Raw genomic sequence first — 19,967 nt, 5'->3', positions numbered from 1 at the left:
GGTGTTACTTTGCAAATTCTAAATAATACTGGATTCTGAAAAACACTTGGCCCAACGCTTTTCGATAAAGGGTTATTTAAGAATTTTTTTATATTCATATTTCCATTCTATGTCTGTCACTGTTTTGCTTTTTGGTGTGTGTGCCTGGGGCTAGTGAATAAGTTCTAAATTCTTATTCAATTGTAACTGAGATATTACTTTAACATTTTTCACAAGTAAGAATGGTGTTAGCTCTTACCCCAAACAGAATGTACATTCCTCTTTTCTATCTCTGGATTGTGGAGTACACCTACAATCTGTTTTTTCTTAAATGCTTCCAGAGGAGTAGGAAGATATTAAGGAAGTTTATCATTTTTTTTTTGGTGCTCTTTAAGGTATTTATTTATTGCCTTTTTTTCATGGGATTCTAGTTTTCATATTTTTTTCCTTGTTGCAGAATCTTGTGCTTATTTCAGTTCTTATTTATAACTAAGATGGTTTATAATGAGAACCAGCATACTCACATAATCCAGAGAATAGCCTCTACTGGAAATGTGGAAAAAATATATCATATAGAGATAATGTGCTTCAGTGAATTTTGTCACTTCTAATATAGCAATACATATAAAATAAGCACATTATGTGCTATAAACTACTGAAAAAATATTAAATAAGTGTAATGATATCCATGAACTACCCTGTCTGTATAGTAAAAAAAAATACAGAAGAGAAGTATTTCTCTGCTGAATTTAATAAGCTCCTGCATTTAATGTGAATGCTGGCTTGTTCTTTACCAAGCATTGGATGAATAAGTTCAATATTTCGATTTTGACATTTTATTGCCTTTAATTATTGTTAATTATTGCTTTAATTTATAGTCTCAAATTAGGGATGGAATTTTAAATCAATCCTTTAGAGAGAAAATGAGTTAGAAAGAAAATTATGTGGATGAACTGGAGAATCTAGGCTTAAGTCATCATGTTTCCCTAAATATTTCTCTTCCTGGTTCTACATTATATATCCTAAGCAATCTTCTTAAGCCCAATAAGTTTTTAACAATGCATAGTTTTCTTATGGTGCTTTCTGATGATTCATTATTCCAAACCAAATATTACTTTAAAAAATAATAATATTTACTCTCCTTTTTTCTTAACTGATACATATATATTAGTTTATAAAGTCAAGGTCCAACAAAATGAAGACTTTGGAAATGAACTATCTTAGGTTTATCATTTTGGCTATATTTAGTCTTTATGCTGACATTTGATGGCATTTTTACTTATAAAAGATGCTATAGAGGTCCATCCACTTTGGAAGGCAGTTTGAAAGTTTCTTACAAAATTAAGTATGCACTTACTATACAATTCGGTAATGGCCCTCATTGATATTAACCCAACTGAGTTGCAAACTTGTGTCCATACATAAATCTGCACACAGACGTTTGTAATAGTTTTATTCATAATTTCCCAAACTGAGAAGTAACCAAGATGATCTTTAACAAGTGAATGGATAAACTGTGGTACATCCAGACAATGGAATATTTTTCAGTACTAAAAGGAAATGAACCATCAAGCCTTGAAAAGACATAAAGAAACCTTAAATGCATATTACTGAATGAAAGAAGCCAATCTGAAAATGCTGTATACTGAATGAGTCTAACTATTTAATATTCTGGGAAAGGCAAAATTATGAGTATAAAAACCAGTGGTTGTTAAGGGTGAAGGTTGGGGGGTGGGAATAGGTGGAGGATTTTTAGGACAGTGAAACTACTCTGTATAATACTATAATGGTAGATACATGTCATGCATTTGTCCAAACCCACTGAATTCAATGAAACAAATAGAGCAAATCCTTAGGTAAACTATGGATTTTAGATGATAGAAATATGTCAGTGTAGGTTTATCAATTGTAATAAACGTACCACTCTGGGTTGGGGGGGAGGGGGTATTGATAATTGGGGGAGGCTATCCACATGTAGGAGCAATGGGTAAAGAAATAACTTATAATTTTCCTCATAAGTATACCTTTATAGGAACCAAGCCCATAATACTAGTGTTTACTATGCTAATTAGAAGGAAAATTCATTAAGGCCAACAACAGAGATTATTTTGTGGATCTCTCATTTTAATTATTTAACTAGCCTTTAAAAAGTGAATAGCTCTTTAAACTGATTCTAAACTGAATCTAAAGTTATTTAATCATTCTAAAGAGGGTTTTGTTATTAGCAAAAACTGGAATACTAAACAAAAGTAAACAATTGTAACTATATCAGGAACTATTGTGGAAACCAAATGAGATAATGCTTTTCACATGCTAAGCATGGGAGCTTCAGAGAATAAATTTTCAATAAATATTAATTTACCTTTTTCAAATTTTCTTGTCTTTTCTAAGTTATTATATTTAGAATGAACTATTGACTTTCACAGAGGTCTATATGTACCTAATACTTAAAAACTTCTCCTTGAGTATACTATAATGTAATTTTGTGACAGAGATCAGTGTCAGAAATAAAAATAATTAATTTGAATTACAATCTGTGTTTGTGCAGAGCGTTGTCAACTGGAAGAATATAGCAAGTATTCAGCATGTGGTTGTCCTAACGTAGGTGTCCATCATACACCATTAATATCTTTATTTAATAACTTTCTCTTTCCATTTGATTATGCTGTTTTTCAGTGATTAACTTTTATTGATACACAGATGAGGGCCATTTTATTGAGGTCATTAGTTTTATTTTGTACGGTATTTGAGATAGAAAAAGAAAAGAGCAAGTACTAGTACACTGCTTAGTTTAAGACTTTGAGAAAATGTTTGCATCAGCTAAGGAATTGGTGCAAGGGAACCTACTTTTTAAGGAGGCCACTTCATAAATATCATGTGTGTTCTACTTTTCACAAAACTCTCTGTCAAATTTAAATGTTCCCATCTTTTGCTGTAATTTTTATTTTATCTTCTTATTTTGGTGCATTACATATATTTTTCTTAATTTCCTCCATGTATTATCTTAACATATATACCTCCAAATACAGTAACTCAAAAGCCTTATTGAATAAAAATATTTTAAATCATCTTTATTTTGTATTTCTTTTCATATTCTTTATTCATTCCTCCACCATTTTCTATTGTTACCAATGATTAGTTGCTCCAAAAAAAAAAAAATGTGTTTTATTTACAGGGCACAGCTTATGGAAGTGCTCCTGTACCTTCTCGCAGGCAATTATGTGAGTCTCTTAAATTCAGCTCTGTGTTGTAACCATGGCTATGTGTTCCTGTGCTGTAGCATGGCATGCTGAGACCAAGTGCCCTACGGTCAATATGCAATCCCCAATGTTGTATATTACCTACAATGTGTTCGTAGCAAACGGTTGGTTCCCTTTGCCTCTTCCTTATCTGTTTGTCATTATCCAGCCCATTTAAGAAAACCGCATTGCGATGTGGCCAAGTGTGTTGAAGCTTCAGTAATGACTCAAAGTCTGCGGCAAATATAGAAGAGGCTCTTAAGTTTATTTTCAGTGCAACCGTGATAGCAACAGTGATAGTACTTTCTGTGTCAAATGAATCAGTAAGGTTTCTTAAATCCTAACTTCTTTTTACATACTTGTTCCCAGAGCTCTTATATCATACACAGCTGTGTTTTTGCCACACAGCTAATGAGACCTCTTTCCTTGAAATGGAAATCCATTGAAATAAATCCTGTTTCTAGTGAATTTAAAGAAAACTTGACTTTCTAACCACTTTAGTTTATTTCCAAGTCATCATATTTAGAAAAATTGAAAATAGTCTATAAATTTTTAGATAGAAATCCCGGATTTTACAACCTTGCTCAGCTGTATTATAAATATATGCACCTTGGCAGAGAGTCAGATATTTGCACTTCAGCTCAGGAGATTTCTGTGACAGCTTGTCTGCTTTAACATGAACTTTTTTCAGTGAGAGATGTATATGTAAATTTAATATGTAGAATCTCCAAAGTGCCATCAGACTTTGAGAAAGAGCTATTTTCATTGCCCATTTCCATTCATGTCTTTCCTCTTTTTCCACATATCAGAAAATCATGGCTGTTTACCACCTTTTATAGACTGCTGCAGCAATAAACCACGTGATTCTAAGTATGTGGAGCAATAAATAGCAAATAGGTCCATCTTAATGTGATTTTGAAGGTGATTCAAAGCCACAGTACTGTGTTTATAATGCTTTTCTTCCCTATCGGCAGAAGAAACATACAATTTGATCACATTCACTGAGGAGGATCTGTGAATCAATTAAAAAATTGCAGCACTTTGCATTATTATAAAACTGCTCAAACAACAATCAAAATATGCACTTTATTATCTCACATTTCATGAAAGACTTTTGAATTTCTGAATTATTATGAATAAGGTTGTGGCAGAAAGATTTGCTATAATGAATAGAAGATTGAATTTAGATATTGCATTGAAGATAGAAGAATATCTATTGTTAGGGAAATAGAGGAGGTATTGTTACTAGAAACTTCTGGAAATGTGAGTTCATTATAAGTGTTCTGAAAATAATTATGAGTAGGAAAATAAAGAATATGAAAGTATAATCAAAAATTTGGATTAATCTTATTTCTCACTTTCACAGAATCAAAGTGCATAGGAAAATAATATTAAATATTTGAGATTTCAAATAATTTGTTCTGGTTAAATAACAGTTAATGCTATTAAAAACAGAATGAAAAACAAAATGATGCATGGTTTGTCTAAGTAAGAGAATCTAAAGTTGAAGTGTATTCTGTGCCTCAATATATAAACCAATATGGATATTACCCTCCTAAACATGTGGACTTGGAAATAGTAAGCTTAATGAATTTGGATAATTATGAATTATCACATTTCCTTTTGGTCATGTTAAGTCTTAGGATCTCTGAGTTACGTATTAGTGGAGACTTAAGTATTTGTAATTGTGGTGCTTATCAAAGATATTATATTGAAAGAGTGAATGTTTTATTCTACATATGAATGTCAGAATATTGATTTTAAATATCTCTATTCCTGCCTTGTTCCCTAAAATCAGTGTGAATTTTAAGATTTTAAGATATGTGGATATCTTACAGTTGGCTACTCACTCTAGTATTTTACATTAGTGACTATGTCAGAAGTGGTGACTAACACTTTCTCTAGGTTACAATTAAATAAAGTTTCATTCTTTCTTTTTTTTTTCTTTTTTTTTTTTTATATTTAGTATCCAGGACTTCTTTGTTCTATAGCTGCCACTTTATTTTGAAATATATCCAGTTTCACAATTTCCTTTGGTGATAACCCGAAACAGAATCTAGCAACAAAGAGGGATTGCTTACATGATGAGGTAATTAGAAAGGCTATGAATATATAATGAGAGAATTTACATCTCCATCTCCCTAAGCATGATGTGGCTTTTAATTATCAAGCCCACTCCAATATGCCTGTATTTGCTACTAATAATTGATCAAAGTTAAATTGAAAGTAATATAGTCTTAGTTAATACTTTTCACTTTCAGAGAAATGCTTGTGGAATGATTAACTTGGGGAACTGGGAGTCTTGAAAATTTATTTGCATGTAAACAGTACAGTTTTTGTTAAATACTAAAAGGATAGATCATCTATTCAAATGATGTTGACTTCTTAATTTCAAACTGGTTGCTGGTTTAAAAATCTATAATCAATTTAGTGAGTAAAGGGTTATCTTATGCTTGTAAGACCAACTCTATATTTATGTGAGTTGAGATTTATAATATTTGAAAAAAAATTTGCAAAGATCTGACCCATACAGTATTATCTCAACACTTCAAAATATAGGAACTGATTCACATAGGTTATTATTTTCTATTGTATGCTATACTAAATACTATAAGTGTTCTAAATTACACAGCATACACTTTTTTTAAAATATGAAATTTATTGTCAAATTGGTTTCCATACAACACCCAGTGCTCATCCCAACAGGTGCCCTCCTCAATGTCCATCACCCACTTTCCCCCCTTCTCACCCCCCATCAGCCTCAGTTTATTCTCAGTTTTTAAGAGTCCCTTATGGTTTGTCTCCTTCCCTCTCTGTAACTGTTTTTTTTCCCCTTCCCCTCCCTCATGGTCTTCTGTTAAGTTTCTTGGGATCCACATAACAGTGAAAACATATGGTATCTGTCTTTCTCTGTATGACTTACTTCACTTAGCATAACACTATCCAGTTCCATCCACGTTGCTACAAAAGGCCATATTTCATTCTTTTTCATTGCCAAGTAGTATTCCATTGTATAGGTAAACCACAACTTCTTTATCCATTTGTCAACTGATGGACATTTAGGCTCTTTCCATATTTTGGCTGTTGTTGAAAGTGCTGCTATAAACATTGGGGTACAAGTGCCCCTAGCACAGCATACACTTCTAACAGGAATGTGTCTTACCTTTTTTCAAAGGAATATCCTAAAATTTCATAAACCAGCTCTAAAATTTAATAAACCATAAATATATTTTTTGTAGAAAAACTGTGAACATCGTATTGCAAAATGCATGCAACAGTTCAAAATTTTTTTGGTTAAAATAATTAAATGTAAATGTTTTTCTTTCATTTCTTAGCATGGCTTTATTATTTCTCAATTTATAAAAAGGAGCATCAAATATTTATATGCAATCTATTCAGAGGTATTTACCTAATTTAGTTAAGTCATCTCCAGATAGTTGAATGTCAACTTAATTGAAATGGCTACACATGATAATAATATTACCTACCTATTCAGAATCAGATAGAAGTTGCCTTTATAATACAAATAGAACTAAACTGTATGTTTACAACATACACTTTTTTTTTGCTGTTTGACAAATAGGTAGAGAATTAGCCTAAAAATAAAGGGAAACAATTTAGCTACATATAATTGAAAGATTAAATGTTTCCATAGGACTTTTCACATTGTACTTCAATCTATCCTTGAAAATATAAAAGTATTCTATGAGACAGCAATCGTTGTTATTCAGTTTATCAAAAAAAATGTACACGGTCAGTTTTTCAAAGTATGTTTCCCTCTCATTTGCTTTAGCTTACTTACCCTAATTTTCAATCATTTCTTTTTTTGCTTTGCTTTTAGAGCTGAAAAGTGAATTTTAAGTTCCAAACGATTTCATCAGTAAGTGATGAAAAACAACAAATTAAGAGGAAAGGCAGGAGAGCAAACTATAATGACATTAATCTTAAAGTCAGAATGAAGGTTTTTAAGATGCTAGGCTGTACTTGTACAAACAGATTTTTCAAACTAGTTTTTCCACTGTGCCTTCTGATTTATTCCCTTTCCTTTTTGGTTTATCAATTTATTTGTTGTCATTTCCCTTTCTTTTCTGACTCTATCATCCCACACAATATCTTTGCATTATTTATCTTCCTATTTTAGGTGTAACTTTGATTTTACTTGTTTTCCTCATTCTTTGATCTACTTAGAAATAATAAAGGTACATATTTCAACAATAGTGAGAAATAACAAAACTTTACTATCACTACCTTTGAAATACACCTTCAGAAGTCATGGCTGGTAGGGTTGCTTCAAATGTTACATGAGCAAAATAGCTCTGCTTTCTTAGAAAGTGCATTGTGTCTAAGTTTGCAGTTAAATGTACATATACATCTGGGAATGAGAAAGTTCTGTTCTTCAGAAGAGAGGTTTCAGTCACAAAGAGAATAGCAAGAAAACACTTTAAGTGGCATGAAGAAATTATTAATATACAACTACTAGGAGACAAACTAGTATAATTGATTACTAGAAAGTAGAAAAGATCCAAAAGAAAAGTGTAATCTATGTTATAATCTTACAGAAGTAAAACTCTCAATATTGTCATTCTTTTGAAACCAAACTAATGGTTGGTTTACAATTGAGCTTACAATTTTGAGCTCCTAAAAAGTAAAAGCTATACTCAGTTAACACAAATATATGTCATCTCCTTTGATTTATAGACAATCATGATTATTATTCTAGGTTATTGAAGTTATTTAGATAATAAATATATGCTAAAGCTATATGTAGATGTTTGGTTTAACTTGGGATGTAAAAAGCTAGAAAGAACCTGGTTCCCACCCTTATGATAACAACAACAAAAGAAAAACCTGAAAAAATAAAAATCCACAACTTTTTTTCAAATGTCAGAGAGCTACAGTAACAGGGCAACCGAGTTACCTGAGTCAGAAGTAAAATGACAGTTTACAAGGAGAGACTAGATACAGCAAAGTTAGGTAACGGTAAGAATTCTGTTAATTTCTAATTAACAAATTGGTAGGGGTCGAATGTGGGCTAGCAAGAGGATGTAAGTATAATGAGAATGTGCACCCACTTATAGGCTCTTCTTTACAGATTTCACTGGATACTCACAAAAACATCTTGCAAGATTCCTGAGAAAGTGTTCCTTGAGCTAACGATTTAAAGAAGGGAATAGCAGCTGCTGTAGGAAAAGCACAAAACTCCATCCAGGTTCTCCTTCCTATTATCCGTACAAAACAGACACCCAAAATACAGGGAGAACAGCAGACCCACTGATGAAAACTCACTGCAGTTGGGGGAATAGAAAAAAAAATCTTTTATTCCTGAGACAGGGACAGGAATATATGATAAGCCCAGAACTACAAGCAGGTGGGGAGGCTGAATCACTGAAAGGCTGCATCTGTGAGACCCAAGGACACAGTGCCTGCCTAAGATTTAGGGTTAATCACAGGAGCAGAAAATGCCTCTCTCTATGTGCCACAGACTAACAAGCACTGGGTTATCAGTAATAGAGGAATTTGGGTAGGAATATTACAACAATATGGAGAGAAGCCCTCCTGGAGACACAGCACAAAGGAGAGACTAAAGATGAAAGTGGAGCCAACAGTTAGAAAAACGCTCTGGCAAACTATCCCGACCCTAAATGAAAGGTGTGGTTAGAGAAAATTGAAGCCTGTGGGTAACTGTAGCAACAAACCCAGTTCAACTCTGCCTAGACTGACCTAGATTCCCATACCAAACCTCTGGCAGAAGGAATGACATGCCTATTTTCAAGAATATAGTTTATTGACCTAAATCTCTACACCTTACACAAGATGTCTGGCTTCCCACAAAAATTCTGAGGCACAAAGAAAATCAAGAAAAAAACAACACACTGCCAAGAGATAGGAGAAGCAACAGAATCAGATTCAGATATCGCTGCAGATATTGGAAATATCATAAAGAAGAGTGAAAATACCCATAATTAATATGTTAAATACTCTGGTGGAAAAGTTTGATGACAAGTAAGAATAGATGTGTAATTTCAGCAGAGATGGAGTTGTAAGAATGAATCAGATACCAAAGCTAATTATTAAAAGCTCAGAAGGAGAGATGAAGAATGCCTGTGATGGTCTGATCTGGAAACTCAACAGAGCTGAGGAAAGAATCAATGAACTTGAAGATAGGTCAACATAAGTTACCTAACCTAAAAAATAAAAGGGGAGAAAAAACCAGGGGTGTGGGGGGGAATAAAAGAACAATACTGTGGAGCAATATCAAGTGGTCTTACTTAGGTATAATTGAAATCTCAGTGGGAAAAAGAGAATAAGGCAGAAGAAAAAATTGAGAAATAATGGCCATTAGTTTTCTAAACTTAATGACATATGCCAAATTACAGATACAAAGAAGCTTAAAAAACAATGAACAGATAAAGAAGAGTAACAACAACAAAAAACACACCCAGACATGTCATATTCAAACCACTGAAAATCAAAGACAACATTGAAGGTAGCCAGAGGAGAGGAAATAAACACATTATATACAGAAGAACAAAGATGAGAATTACAGTAGATTTCTCATCAAGAACCCTGCAAATTAGAAGGTGGTGAAGTGATGTCTCTAAAATTTCAAAAAGGGAAAAACAAAGTGGCAACACAGAAGTCTGTAGTCAATGAACATATCTTCCAAAAATAAAGGTGGCATAAAGACTTTTCCAGAAAAAAACACTGAGAAAATTCATTGCTGGCAGGCCTTCATTACAAGAAATGTTAAAGGAAGAAGTGATGAAATGGGAAATGGAATAAATGAAACTAAATATAAACTTGGCCTTAAAAAAATCATATATAGAAATATCTGTTTTAGATTCATATATGATTTATGACATGTTATGATTTAATTTGTAGATCTTAAATGAGATTAAGTTATATTTACTACTAAGGTTTTACCAAAAAGAGCATTATCTTAGTCTGTTCTGGTTGCTATAACAAGAATACCATATAGACTGCGTGGTTTAAACAACAAATGTTTATTTCTCACAGTTCTGGAGGCTGGGAATTTCAAGATTACAGTCAGCAGGTGGTGTCTGGTGAGAACCTACTTCCTGGTTCCTCATGGCTAGTTTCTTACTCTATCTTCACATGGCAGGAGAGGTGAGGGAGCTCCCTGGAGTCTCTGATTAGTGCCCTGATAAAAGGGCACTAATCCCATTTATCAGGGCTCCACCCTCATGACCTAATCACCTCCCAAAGGCAAGAAAATACTATCTCATTAAGGATTGGTTTCTGAATGTAAATTTTGTGGGAATACAGGTGTATAGCCAACAGCATCATATTCACAATATTTTTACAGTTTATGCCTCCTACCTCTGTTACAGATATTTTGCAGAAATTTCTTATGGTGTATATATGCACTTAAATATCATACAGTTTTATTATGGGTATTAAAGTTAAAGATGAAGCAGAAACTGTGCACCCAGTATGGTATAGAGGAAAGGCAGGAACCCATGCTGTTAAAGTCTGAATGGTTCATTAATTCCTTTGCTATTCTATATTTTTATACTCAATGATTTGTATAATTTGTATTGTCATGTTGTTGCAGTCTTCTCTTACCAAAATTGCTACATTCTTTTGTAATTAAAAACTGTTAAAATGCTTGAACTGTTTTAACCTAAATACTAATTTTGCATTATGATATGGTTTAACCAAAATTTTTCATTAATCAAGGGACTTTTGCCTATTCTGAACTCATTCTTAAACAGAATGACATTTAAAGATTACAAATTGAAGTACTAAATTTAACAGACAAGAAACATATTGTGGGATAATACTAGAATATAGAATAAAAGGAATATGATCTTACTTTCATATTTTCCTTTTAAATAATTCGTGAGCTAATTAAGTGAATTAAGTTACTGTCTTTAAGAATTAGGAATAATCAGAATACTCTCTTAGAACTTTGGAACTTTCTGATCATTAAACTGGAATCTCATTATCAAAGTAGTCAAATTTTTTATGCTTGTTATTTTATAATTCTTTTACCTTCTATATGTTAATAAGTGTTTATAAGTACTCACAAGATGCTAGATTCTGCCTTTATTAAAATTTACAGATAAGTGATAAGACCACTAATGACATATAGAGCTTATTTTAAGGCAATATATTAAAGGAATATATTAGTAAATATATTTAGATTTAATACTTGGGCCCAGTGATATAATGGATATTGAGAGTGAACTTAATCTGTTACGATTTTTCTTGAAGGTTTAAATAGGTTAAGTGTTTCCGAATAGAAAATATAAGTTGCCATAGGCTAAAAATATGAAATTATAAATACTCCTAGGGATTATTTATTTCAATCCATCCAACACAAATAAATTCTTGAGAGATCAAGCGATTTTTCCAAAGTTCAAGCATTAGTGGCAAAGCCAGGGTTCTAACCCATTTCTCTGCTTCTTCTTCCAAGGTTCTTTAATGTTTCTATCAAGATATCATGTCTTTTTCTCCCTAAATTCTGTGGGAAGTTTTCTTCTTTTTTTAAAAAAATTTTTTTGAAGTTTAATTTTTGAGCAAGCAAGCTAGAGAGAGAGATCACAGGAGAGGAGGGGGAGAGAGAGAGAGAGAGAAAGGGAGAGAAAGAATCCCAAGCAGGCTCCCCACTGTGCAATAGTGACCTGAGCCTAAATGAAGAGCTGGTTGCTTAACCCCTTAACTGAGTAAGCCACCCAGGCAGCCCTAGGGAAGTTTTCTTTCTTCTGTCAAACTAACAGATGATGCCCAAGTAACTCTTGAAAGTTGAATACAGGTTAATCAATTGAAGAATGTGAAAAAGAACAGGTCCAGGAGGATGAAGCAGCATGTAGAAAAGCATGGCAGAGGGCTGAACACAGTTTCTTTGAGCAGCTGTACATTGCTCATAGGGCAGACAGATTGTAATTTGTGCAATGGAATTTCCTTGCAGTGTTGGAGAGGGTCAGTTTCTCTGTTAGAGATAAAACTAAATTCACAACAACAAATGTCATTTATTTATTTTTCTTTTTAAAAATAAGTGTTGTATTTTTGGCAAAAGACACTGATTTCTTATTAAAACTTAGGTTATTTTTCTTTATTCGTACAACATTTTGTTTAAATAAGCACTGTTAGATTTCTCAGATAACCTGTAAACTATTTTAAGTCCACTTGTCAATTTGTGAAATGAAGCAATTATGACATACGATCTAATCTTTATCTTAAAGAATTAAAGATGGTTGGATATGAATATAGATCAAAAAATGGTTGTTGCTTATTTGTTTTTGCTTCTTAAGAGCAATCAGACCAAGGAATTCAACTCCCTTAACATAAATCAGGAAATCTCCATTTTGAGTTGTCCTTTGAATGCTACATACATTACTTGGATCCTCAGGGGGGGATAAAGTCTCATTATTGTTAAGGCAATCACAATATTATGTATAAATATCAGTAAGTATCACAATTTTTGATCATTTAAAACATCAGTTAAAATGAGTTCATTTGTTGTCACACATATAATCTCTGGGTGAGTAGCATTCTTCAGTTTACTAAGAATCCTGATGTACAAACACTGCGTTTGTATCCAAATACCTCCATGTTGGCCTGAAACAGATAACGTGTTAAATACACCCATTAACCTGTTCACCTGGTGACACGTAACTCATTTATTGTTCAAGCATGTTCATGTTGATCTGGCGTATTTCTCACTCCTTAAAAGTGAAAAATATACATCCTGTATAAATACATAATGAAATATCTTCCAAGAGACGTAAACATTTGAAATTATGATTGGTCTCTGAGAACTAAAATCAATACATAATAGATCTTGGATCTATATATGCAAATTAGCTTAAATTGGAAAAACCTGACATGACCTTTAAAATGTGGCTGTATTAGGCCTCAACATAAAATCTAAGGAAAACAAACATCATCAACCATAAATAGAGGGTTTGGTTATCATTAATACAGACAAAAAAAAATTTTAAAGTCAAGAGGTCAAGCATTTAAATACCCCTTCATGCATAATCCAGGAAACACTTGAATTATTGATCCCCTGGTAGGTATAATTTATTGTGGAAACGGGCACATCAGTCAACTTAGCTCAGTGATTGAGCATTTTCTTGTCTGTATTATTACATGGTCTACATGCATCTTTCTTTTTATGATATATAATCTGCTTTCCCATGTGACATTTACAGAGGGAACATATGGTTAGGGTTTGGGGGCCCTTAAGCATCTGATTCCTCTAGCAGTAACAATTCAAATTGGAAATCAAAAAGTTGACATTGAATTTTACACAATTTTCATGTGAATCTTGTTCAGAAAATCTGTCCATAAAAAATTAATTCATTCTTTGTTTTTAAATATGAAAGACTAAAAGTATAATTTTGGGAGACTGAAATTGCTTTGAGGAAAGTTTTCCTGGGAGACTCCCAGGAGAACATTCTCTAGGACCCCTTCTGCTTTCACCCCCTACTCAAAAGTCCTGCTGTTTATTTAGAACAATGTTGTAAATATCTATAAATGCAACTTTTATTTTCTTAGTGTCCTTTTTTGTAGGCTTTATGGCATTTAGAAAGTTGATGGAAATAATAGATACACATCCAACTTAAATGAGAAACTTGTTATCAATCTCTGGTCAACAGATTGAGGTAAATCCTTATGTTAAATCAAGAACTTTTGCCTTGAGTTACATTTTTATCTGTTATATGTTAGTATCTAAAATTAATAAGATATTATTTTAACTTATTTGTTAATCATTGCTTTTGTTTTAATTTACCTTGGAAAGGAAAAAATCATTCCTTATAAATAAATATGAATTGGACACTGCAATTCTTTTATAAAAACTTGCTGTTCATAATCCATTCAATGCATATTTCGGAGTAGTTTTTGATTTGTAGCCTCTGTCTCTTCAAAATTTTATTTTCTGAAAGATATTATTTAGGTTAAAAATGTGATATACAGTCAGACTTTTTTGCCTTTTATTTACGATTAATGAGAATATGTTTCTTTGCTCTTGTGTAGGGAAGTAGCCAACAAAAAGGCAAAATATTTAAAATAATAACAAAAAATAAAGTGAGGTCAGTCTGTCAAGATTAAAAACTTTTAAAAATTACGGGACTTTTTTCCAATCTCTAAGAATTTATGGGTATAATTAGTCATGAATTATGAGCTATAAAAGCTTCCCTCTGGCCCTTTAGGAGTTAAGAGTTGACAGTCCTTTCCCTTGTTTTTTCATTCCCCCATTCTACCCTTCATGTTGAGGTCAGTGTGGGTAGTTGTGATGGAGGGTCACGAATGCAAACGTTCAGGGAAGAAGATGAAAATTTTCTATCTGACTTCCTGACATTGCAAGAGATTTTAAAAGTGCTGCGTAATTTCTTTATAACTAATATTCACTGCATTTAATTAAATTTTTGCATCATGCTGTTTCTAAATCATCAACAATGCAGAAAATATACATGGAAATTGCCTTTTTTAATGGATTGTAGTTTATGTAAACTTATACAAATTATATTTATACTCCTTACTAAGGCAAGTATATTTTAGAAACATTCCTTTGGGAAATACTAGTTGAGACTACTTAGTGGTTGTCAGAAGGGAAACCAACATGTTTGAGTGCTGCTGGATATCAGACACCAGGGTAAGTGGTTTATTTAAGCTATCTTGTTTAATTTTCTTAACAGAAATAGAAAATGGGCATTAGCCCCATTTTTAAATGAGAAATCTAACTCTCATAGTGACTATATGCCTATAGCCATTTCCTAGAGCTGCCATAACAAACGTTCACAAACTTGGTGGCTTAAAAGAGTAAGAATTTATTCTCTCACAGTTCTGGAGGTCAGAAGTCTCAAATAAAGATGTGCATGGTTGGTTCCTTCTTGAAGGCTCACAAGAAAATCTATGGCATGCCTATCTCAGAGCTTCTGGTGGCTGCTGGCAATTCTTGGTATTTGGCTTGTGAATTTATTCCAATCTCTGCTTGCATTTTCACATGGCCTTCCCCTCTGTGTGGCCCTCTGTCTTCCTTTTCTGTCTTTTATAAGGACATTAGATTTGGAGACCACTGTAATTCCAAGATGATGCCATCTCATCTCAAGATCATTAACTTGGGGTGTCTGGGTGGCTCAGTCAGTTGAGCGTCTGACTTTGACTCCGAACTCACTGCTTGTGAGTTCGAGCCCCTCGTTGGGCTCTGTGCTGACAGCTTGCAGCTTGGAGCCTGCTTCGGATTCTGTCTCTGTTTCTCTGTCCCTCCCCTGCTCATTCTCTGTCTCTGTCTCTGTCTCTCTTTAATATAAATAAACATTAAACATTTTTTTAAAAGATCATTAACTTCATTATACCTGTAAAGGTTCTATTTCCAGATAAAGTCACAGAATGAATTGGATTACCACTTGGAAATATATTTTGGGGGTGACTATTCAGCCCAGTATAATGTGCAATGGCAGAGTCAGAATTCAACTTCTGTTTTTTTTGTTTTGTTTTGTTTTCTGACTTTGGAATACAAATACTTTCCATCGTTCTAAACCAACTCAAAAAATATGGCCCAGGTTCCATATTAGAAACAAGATAGTACTCTTAACAAGATAACTAAACAGCCCCTGACTTTGAGGGGTTTATACTAATGAAATATGGCCGGCTTTTTAATTTCCAAAAAATCAACAATGTCATCTCATTCTAATAACAAAGGGAAAATATAATTTAAGTTCCCTAATGAAATATATTACCATATATTAGCCCTTTGGTTAAGTATATTTTCTGTATCATTTATTATTTTAAAACCAGCAGTTGAGGCGCCTGGGTGGCTCAGTCAGTTAAGCGTCCTACTCTTGTTTTTGGCTCAGGTCATGATCCCACATTCATGGACTGAGCCTCATGTCAGTCTCAGTGCTGAGTGTGGAGCCTGCTTGAGATTCTCTTTCCCTCTGCCCCTCCCTAGCTCATGTGAGAATGTGCACACTCTCACTCTCTCTCTATCTCAAAAAAAAAAAAAAAAAGAAAAAGAAAAAAAAAAGAAAATTCAATTAGATAACATCATTGGTACACAGATTAAATAACATTTTTAAATTTCTTGTATTAGAAAGATAGACTAAATGACTAAATAAATAGAGAATATTAATTTTTAAAGAAATCTTAAGTGTTTAAAGGGAAAAATAATAAATCATCTACTATTAAATAAACTCCAAAATACTATAAAGATTTTGAGTGTGAAAACTTAGGGAAAATTATTCTATAATTTAAAAGGTTATTTGTAAAAAACATAAAAAATAAATAAAAAGTTAGTTGGTGTTTGTTTCTGAAAGAAATAATGTCAATATTTAATTACTGAAATATGGGAAATTAAATCTTTTCAAAAATTAGATTACCAGCTATATTATTTTATAAAGATCATGAATAGTTATTTTAGAAAAAAATAGCTTTCCAATAGTTAAAAATATGTTTATATTTATAAATATTGCATATAATGAGAAATTTCTAGGTCTGTTTTTTCTTGTTGATGTTGGGTTTTTTCATTATTTTAGGGTAATGTGGCTCATTAATGATAGAGTGTCACAATTATCCTATCTGTTCTTTTGTGTTAAGTATCATAGCATGAATCAGCCCGCTTGTGTTTTCACATATATCATAGTAATTGGATATAAATAGCTTGCTTTAAAAGGCATTTGGGTATGTTTCATATTAGAATATTTTATAGCAAAATCTAAATCAAAACAAAAATTTTTAACCTAGTGGCTTTATAGTAACTAAATGAAGATTTATGTCTATAAAGCACAACACACTCTCAAAGTATTTGCATGATAATGTGGCTTTTAAAAATGAAATACTGGAGTTTTTCTTCAACTGAAATAAAAATATTCAGTAACTAGAAAAAGAAATAAACTACTGAAGCAGTTCCTCAAAACCTTCACTTGAAATCAGGTTTGAGGTTATACAGATTTTCAACAAACTTCAGAGATAGAAGGGTGACTGATTCGAAGGAATCAATTCCATATAGTATTTTTGTAACAGGAGGAAATGGAGTAGGAATGAGGAATGAGGCTTGCAGTGTAGGGAGGAAAGATATAGAAAACTGGGAGTCAGGATCTTTACATTTACCACTCTAAAGTTAATGCTTCTACTTTTCATTTTCTTCCACATTTCTATCTCCCTTCCTTCATGTTCTTACCTCTTTACTCACCTTCCTTTGCCCATCTTCTCTCTCCACATAACATAGGGATTCTTAGGTTTAGATTTGGAAGACAATGTGTATTAAATCAAAGACGTTTCTGTAATTAATTCCTAGGACTATTTTAGGTTTCCTTTCCTTGGTTGATTAAAATCAAGTCAGTCTAGCCAAGTTGCTAATAGGTAATATGTAGAAAAGAGAATGAAATATTAACGATGGCCAATTTTTTGAAAATCCTTACATGCTGAACATATGGGAATAGCTATTTCCTTCCTATTGTATTCCTATTTTTTTTTCGACAACTGGAATCCGTATTGATCAAATTTACTGTCATTATCTCATTTGTTCGGTTATGAGATGTTAGTCACTGCACCTGGGAAATTGCCTGGTTCAGTGGGGGTAGGAGATATGTAAATTAGTAATCATTGTCTTGCATATTCAGCTACAAAATAGAAACATAAATGGACTGAGATTGCAGTCAAATGGAGGGTCAGCTCATATGTGTGGGGTATTTGTGTATCCCTCGAGAGGAAACTATAATTGAAGTACTCAGAAAATGATAGCAAATTGTATCACATCTTTCACCAATTGTAGTTTTTTTCATGATAAATCCTATAAAAGAGAATGAAGATTTCTGTTTACATTCATACCTTTGATTCATTTATCCGTCAGTTTTTTAATGTGTAACTCAGAATGTTATTGGCACTTTACCATAAGCCACTGAGATTAAATTTGATTTTAACTTGATAATTTGAAGCATTTACAGGGCAATTTTGAATAAAATAAATTAAAGGAATGTAAAATTTGTAAATACTGGATCTATATATTGATTTCTCCTTTAAATAGTCTTACAAAGCAACTCTTTAATAACAGACTATATCACTGCAAGGTAAACGTACTCTGTAATTAAAATGCCTAGACTTTCACATATATCAAAAATATACTATAGGTGAATTATATATACTTTTTTTTCTATTTGTGACATTATCACCCACATGGTTAATGCTCAACGTAGCATAATTATATATACCTTTACTTAAAAAAAAAACTGAAGTGATCATTATTCCAAACTTGAAATTGAGTCATGTTATTTTGATTACTAAACTATCTTTAAATTGTCCAAAAATAAATTGTGTTTTCTTAGATATTATTATAGACAGTAAAATTTAATAGTATTTCCTTCTGATTTTCTTTTTTTTATTTTTAAAAAGTTTTCAATTCATTTTCAATTATATATATTTTTGATGTAGCAAAAAAAGTAACAGAATCTGGAAAAACTAATTCAATTTTTTCACTACAGGCATTACGAAAACTATTTAATACAGTACTTAGCTAGTCCTGATTCAGAAAAAGGATAGGACTTGGCTTGTATAATTCCCAAGAATACAATTCCTGTTTTTTATATATGAGGTAAATGAGGCACAGAGAGGTCAAGTAACTTACTCAAGGTCACAAAGCCAATTATTTGTGATTTGGCATTTGATCCCATGCATTATGGCTCAAGTCAAGTATATAATACCTTTTAAAATGGGACAATCTTAAGTCAAGAGTATGAAAAATAGAAGAATAGATAGTTTTATATGCCTGGGATTAACATTGATTATGGCCAAAATTTTCTGGCATGGAGTAAAAAATGAAAAACTCATTTTGCTAAAGTACTATTTCTGTTAGTGTTTCTATAGAACACTACTCCCTTAAAAACATTCCTTTTAAATGGGGAGGTGGGAGGATAGTGGGATCAAATCACTTTGGAAAATTCCACATACACTAATTTTTCCTCCTAGAGATTATAATGTATATGAACAAAGTAAAGTCTTCAAAAATTTCTGGTGTAGAGACATGCTTATATATTATATATGATAGAAAGATAGAAAAATAGATAGACAGCTAGCTATCTAGCTATCTAAGTTAAGTAGCGCTAGCTAGATTCCCTAATAATATCACCCCTTTTATTTTAGGAACACATTATTGTCCTGTGGAATTAGAATTCTATGGAATATACATTTATAATCTCTGACTGGATTGGAGAGCTTTTATTACTTGACCAGAGATTTTTGAAAATCTACCCAAAAATGTACAAAGGTCAACAAGACAATATGCAAATTTATCTACTACAACCCTCGTTTTCACTGAGCACAATTTTCAAAAATAACTTTTTTTAATTGAAGTATAATAAACATACAGTGCTATATTAGTTTTAGGTGTATAAGATAACAATTCAACAATTCTATGCATTTCTCAGTGCTCATCATAAGTGTATTCATAATTCCTTTTATTTATTTCACCCATCCCCCTACTCACTTCCCTCTGGGAACCACCAGTTTGTTTTCTCTATTTAAGAGTCTGGTCTTTTGTTTGTCTATTTTTCTCTTTGTTCATTTGCTTCTTAAATTCCACATATGAGCAAAATGATATCTTGTCTTTGTCTGACTTATTTTACTTAGCATTGTTTCCTCTCTATCCATTCCCTAATTTGCAAATGGAAAGATCATATTTTTTTATATTTATGAGTAATATTCTATTGTATATATGTACCACATTTTTATCCATTAATCTGTTGATGGACATTTGGGTTCCTTCCCTTTTTTGACTATTGT

At 32.4% G+C, this 19,967-nt stretch overlaps 1 protein-coding gene across 4 annotated transcripts in view; it reads left to right on the top strand.

The window, feature by feature from the left end:
- The window catches only part of CCSER1 (coiled-coil serine rich protein 1), a 1,296,004-nt gene that overhangs the window by 1,002,307 nt on the left and 273,730 nt on the right, over positions 1-19,967 (top strand). Inside the window, exon 11 of one of the 4 annotated variants that reach the window (XM_019829245.2) lies at positions 3,155-3,200. The exons of the other annotated variants lie outside the window; for them this stretch is intronic. Within the exon in view, the coding sequence (XP_019684804.1) occupies positions 3,155-3,200 (46 nt within the window). The remainder of the gene's footprint in view (positions 1-3,154; positions 3,201-19,967) is intronic. 4 annotated transcript variants of the gene reach the window in all.

The sequence above is a fragment of the Felis catus genome, chromosome B1 (assembly GCF_018350175.1).
Source record: "Felis catus isolate Fca126 chromosome B1, F.catus_Fca126_mat1.0, whole genome shotgun sequence".
Classification (NCBI taxonomy): Eukaryota; Metazoa; Chordata; class Mammalia; order Carnivora; family Felidae; genus Felis; species Felis catus.
The sequence above is the reverse complement of the archived record's forward strand: the minus strand, read 5'-3'. Positions and strand labels throughout refer to the sequence as shown.